At 34.0% G+C, this 5640-nt stretch overlaps 1 protein-coding gene across 1 annotated transcript in view; it reads right to left on the minus strand.

Moving 5' to 3' along the window:
* The window catches only part of vill (villin-like), a 9856-nt gene extending 7580 nt beyond the window's left edge, over positions 1–2276 (minus strand). The window contains exons 1-3 of the mRNA XM_016463018.1: positions 2270–2276; positions 1158–1368; positions 936–1073 (exon numbers count right to left, since the gene is read on the minus strand). Coding sequence (XP_016318504.1) covers positions 936–1073; positions 1158–1368; positions 2270–2276 — 356 coding nt within the window. The remainder of the gene's footprint in view (positions 1–935; positions 1074–1157; positions 1369–2269) is intronic.
* Between the last annotated feature and the right edge of the window lie 3364 nt (positions 2277–5640).

Raw genomic sequence — 5640 nt, forward strand, 5'->3', positions numbered from 1 at the left:
CACCACACACACACACACACACACACACACACACACACACACACACACACACACACACACACACACACACACAAAGCCCCACTGAAATTCTCCCAAAGAGTGCTGGGAAGAAATCAGACATTACTGAAAAAGTCCTGTTCATTCTTGACAGTAGTCCTGAATAATTTGTGGGGTGTACAATATTTAACTTCCTGATTCTTTCAAGGACCCAGGCCATGTAATAGAGAAACATCAGAGGACATGAGGACAGCAGTGATCCAGAGACAAGATTCTTGACCTTCTTGCACATTAAATTTAATCATTTACAGTCTGACAGCTTAATTTACTGATCCTCTTAATGTTGGCCCTTCGCTTGCAATATAAATATCTGTTCACACGAAGTGAATTGCATAGCAAATCTTCTAATGTGCTTTGACCACATTTATAACCCAACTCTATCTAGCATGAGTTTGTCTGTCTGTGTTCTGTGAAAACAAGAGTTTTCTATTTTGGGTCTTTTACAAAAAAAAGTTATATATATATATATATTAAATCAACTAATACATTTTAAATGAACTGAATTTTTCACTTTTTATATTTATATTTATATTTATCGAAAGTCAATTTTAATCATTGCCTTTAGCTTCAGTACAGTAACAGTATAAAAGCCAATTATTTAATTTCTTAAACATAATGTTGTCTTTAAATATTATAATATTACTATTTTACAATTCTATAATATAATAATACTAATAATATTACGCTTTTTTCTCACACGAAAATATGTACAGTAGTTGCCTTTATCGCTGTCACACATCTCCATTAACATATTCAACTATGAAGGTGTGGCTCATTAATATTAATTAGGGTTGGTGATTGTATGCTCCTGTAAGATTACCAAGCAAGTATCAACTATTTAATATTCATGACGTGAGCCTTCACTATTGTAGTATTGTGATTCGATGTGTCTGCTGCAGCAGTTCACCTCTCTTGCAGTCACATGTTTGGTTCCTTTGACGTGGAGCAGGCGCTGAATGTTATACACATTGGCCTCCACATGTGTGAATCCTGATCCCACACCTCCTTTTTTATATCTACAGGAAACAGGAAAGTGTAGACATAATCATACTGTCATGGAATTGGTAGGAGCAAGCAAAAATGTTTTTTATTTCACTCACATGAGGCCATTCTTGAAGTAGCTTTTGAATTTAGCTGATTCACATCCCTGGACCTCCCGGTATTGAACCGGACTGCCGCCGAGACACCCATCCAGTTGGGTCACATAGACGGCTGCCGCTCCCTGCTCGTCCTGAGAGGATGCGTTGCCTATCCAGTAGTGGATGTCAGTGGATTGTGTGGCGCTGTTGCTCACCTGAAGACAGACATGTGCTTAAGAACATAGGTATTAATAACTTAAAAATTATAGAATATGAATAGAGATAAATGAAGATTTTGATTTATTAATATTAATTAAAATCTATTTATTTTATTTATAATTATCTATTTTTATTTATATTAATATCTCATAATAATTAAAAAATAAAAATCTATTTTTAATAATCTATTTTTAATTAGTGCTGTCAAACGATTAATCGCGATTAATCGCATCCAAAACAAAAGTTTTTGTTCACATAATATATGTGTGTGTACTGTGTATATTTATTATGTATATATAAATACAAACACATGCATGTATATATTTAAGAAAAATATGTAATGTTTACATATTAAATATATACTGTATGTGTGTGTCTTTATATATACATAATACATATACACAGTAGACACACATATATTGAGTAAACAAAAACTTTTATTTTGGATGCGATTAATCGTTTGACAGCACTTATATATATATTTATATGGGCTTTGGTTCGTTCATCATGTGACTTTCTCATCACCACCTGCATTTGGTGGTTATCAGTGTATTACAAAGGTACAAAACAGATTTCAGTACTTCAATAGGTTGGTATATTAACATTATATCAGTTAATGAAATTACGGTATTTAACTGTAAATTTAAGTTAAAACCGTAAAACCTAAAATGTTGGTACCGTAAATTACGGTAAATTACGTAAAATTACGGCAACCACAGCTGCCAGTTTTTTACCGTAAATTTTACGGAATTGTTTTTACAGTGCATGTAAAATGCAGATTCAGACAAGCTGTGAATCTTATTAGGACAAATAGCCTGCAAATAAGTAGCATAGTGCAAACAAACAACAACTACACATCAGCAACCAGTCCTCTCTCATAAAACTCAATGCGAACAGTGAAAAGAAACGCTGACCTTTCATTAGCACCGCTGTTGCTAAGAAACTGGGGCGCAAGAATATTGACTGAAATCTAGTGTTGAGGGTGGAGCATGAACAATTTAGCAGGATGTAGAAGACAACATCAAAAAAAAAAAAAATCTAGTAGCAAAAAAATCTACTAATATACTAACTCTAAACAAACAGAAATATGGAATCAGAAAATGGTATACAGTGAGAAAACAGACAAACTAAAGCACAGTTGTGATCATACTGTATATATGATCCAGTCTCAATAGCATTTAATCTTTTGCATGATCGTGTTACAGTAATAACATTCATGATTGCTCCCTGACAAACAGCTCATTACTAAAGAAAAAGCACTATCTACTGTACAAGCACTTCATATTTAATAGTTTTGTGTGCTTTCTGTCCTGAATGACTGGTTTTCCTGTCTATTGACAAAGCTTTTTAAACAATAGTCAGCACAGGCTTTTCCATAAATCCTAATCAATGACATAGATTAGTCTCATATTTCCCAGTGTGAGTTTAAAAATGCAGGATCTTTTGATTTGATGTGACCAATTCATACATTTCTGTTCCAAATAACATCTAATCTGGAATATAACCGAGTAAAATTTCCATCAACGAGTCATTAAGATTTGCTTGCACTGCAAAGAAGTAAATTATACATTAAGATATTGTAAACTGTTTTTTTTTGGTTATAAGTCAATTTTAAAAATGTAAAACTTTGGCACATACTGTATCATAAGTTTTTTTTGGTTATAAGTAAGTCAATTTTAAAAATGTAAAACTTTGGCACATACTGTATCATAATTATGATTATATAACATATCCTTCAAGGACTGTATATGTACGTGATCAATTGATCGTTTAAATAAGGTTTTTCTTACCTGTATGCCTTGCACAGAGGTATTGTTCAGCGTAGTAATGTATTAATGAGTTATGAGGAATCTCTCTGAGTGGTTTCCTCTCCCTCTGTACATAGTTAATGTGTGCTGATCAGGGAAGGGCTTGTATCTGTCCAGCCCTACAGGTGAGAACACACCTTAATGCCCACACAAGACTTTATATGGACAAGAACAGGAGTTCCTTTTGACCTCTTACGTACATAACCCCACATAAATAAACCTTTAGAAACAAACCAACACAAAAGCCAATAACTGAAGGCTAAAACTATACATGTTTGTCTGTTGTGTAATTCCAAAATGATCATATCAGAAATTAAATCAATACATTTAAGAATTTAGAATCTAGACTTTTATTTATTATTTTAGAGGAAGTGCCAAACAAAAGGAAATAATACTTTTATTTAGAAAGGATAAAGCATTGATTAAAAGTGACAGTAAAGACATTTATAATGTTAAAAGTTATATTTATTTATTATTATTTATAAAATTATTTAGTTTTTTTAAAAACTTTCTATTCATCAAAGAATCTTGGGGGGAAAAAAATCATATTTGGCAGCACAATGATTTTCAACACTGATAATAATAATAAAATGTTTCTTAAACACCAAATCAGCACATTAGAATGATTTCTGAAGGGTTATGAGACAGTAGGCTAATGACTGCTGAAATTCAACTTTGCCATCACAGGAATACATTGCACTTTAAAATATATTAAAATAGAAAACTTTGTAATAATATTTCACAATATTACGGTTTTACTGTATTTTGATCAAACAAATGCAGCCTTGATAAGAATAAAACATGTCTTTTAAAAAACATTAGGCTAATACACTTGACCAACCTCCAATTGTTTGAAACTGGTTGAGATCAGAAAAGGAGGACTTCTAATAATTCAGCTAAAACATTATATCACAATACTCTTCCTCATGTTGCTTCAAACTTGTATGACTTTCCTCCATGTGTTTTACAGAATAACCTGGTCAGTGGCCACTCTTTTCAATACAATGTACAGTAGGGACTGTCCAGAATGACAAAAGAGGACGTAATTCACAAGGACTTCTATGATATATTCCGAGTCCTCTTAAGTTTTCCTCAGTAGTCGGATCTTTTCAATAAATCACTATATTCAGGTGTGAACGATTCAGCTGCAGCAGTATGTTCGTTTTTTACCTTGAAATATCACTTCTAACATCATTCTGATGGACATCTAATAAGGCAAATGGCTTCTGCTTCTTTCCCATACTTCCCCATATGTCTCTTCCAGTGTTGCCAAACCCCTCCCTCAGAAAATCTCTAGAACCACCCTCAAAAGTCTCCATTTTTCACAAAAAGTCGCCAAATATGAAAACAAAGTAAATACAGGTAAATTTGGTAAAGGAAAGTAAATATATATATATACTTTACAGATGATAACAGTATAAAAAATATAACAAAAGATTAAATATAACAAAAAATTCTGAAGTGAAATTAGGAAATGCTTGTGATCTGCAAGCACATCAAACATGATGGAAATGACGGAAAGGCACAATGTTGGGAAGTTGTTTTGTGTCACCAAAGTGCATCCCTGCTCAAATACAACAGATAAGAGATATTATTATTCTCCAAAAACAAAAACTTTATTCATACAAACGTATTTCAGTCAACACACACTATTACTACAAAGTAAGTGCAAAATACTGCATCCCAGCACACATGACATGATGATGCACTCTGTCTCTCTCTCAGTATCTGGTTGACATGACTGTGCATGAATTGTGGTATAACTTGTGTGTCCGTGGTTAAAACAAGATGTTCATTTTTGTCTCCGGCATCTTGATTGATGCTTATAATGAAATTGTGGTGTGCGTCATGGCAGGCGTGGCCATCCCCAAATCGGCAACACTGGTCTCTTCTGGAAGTGTGTAAATTTGGTCAGCGGGTACGAAATTCCGCGAAAAGGGTGGATTGCTTTACGGCAGCAATTGGGACAGTGATAGATTTACGACAGTGAATTTCTCTCACTTAACTGTAGGGGGCTCCAAAGTCGAAAATACACAACTTCTTACAGTTGCTTTAACAGCTCACTGAAGGGGAAGATTATTCATAAATAATGAAATGCATGAGTCATATGGACTACTTTTATGGAGCTTTTTGCATGCTTATTGAAGCTCGAAAGCAGCAGTCCACATTAACATGAAAAAAGCGACCATTACTGATATTTTCTAATTTTGTGTTTCACAGAAGAAAGAATGGCATATGTGTTTGGAACAACATGAGAGTGAGTAAACACTAACTGATAGTTCATAATTAGGAATCGCCTTCATTATCACATATTCTCTCAGTTATATAAAACAAGCTCGTTTGAAGTTGGTGGAGGTCAGAGAGACTCGTGCGTCTCTCTCCAGCTCTGGATTCCTCTCACATCGGCTCTGCGTCTCAGCTCTTTCACGCTCAGATCACAAGGAACGCTTCAGACGGGAACGCCACACAGACACTCA

Source organism: Sinocyclocheilus anshuiensis, unplaced genomic scaffold (assembly GCF_001515605.1).
Source record: "Sinocyclocheilus anshuiensis isolate Anshui unplaced genomic scaffold, SAMN03320099.WGS_v1.1 scaffold1177, whole genome shotgun sequence".
NCBI lineage: Eukaryota > Metazoa > Chordata > Actinopteri > Cypriniformes > Cyprinidae > Sinocyclocheilus > Sinocyclocheilus anshuiensis.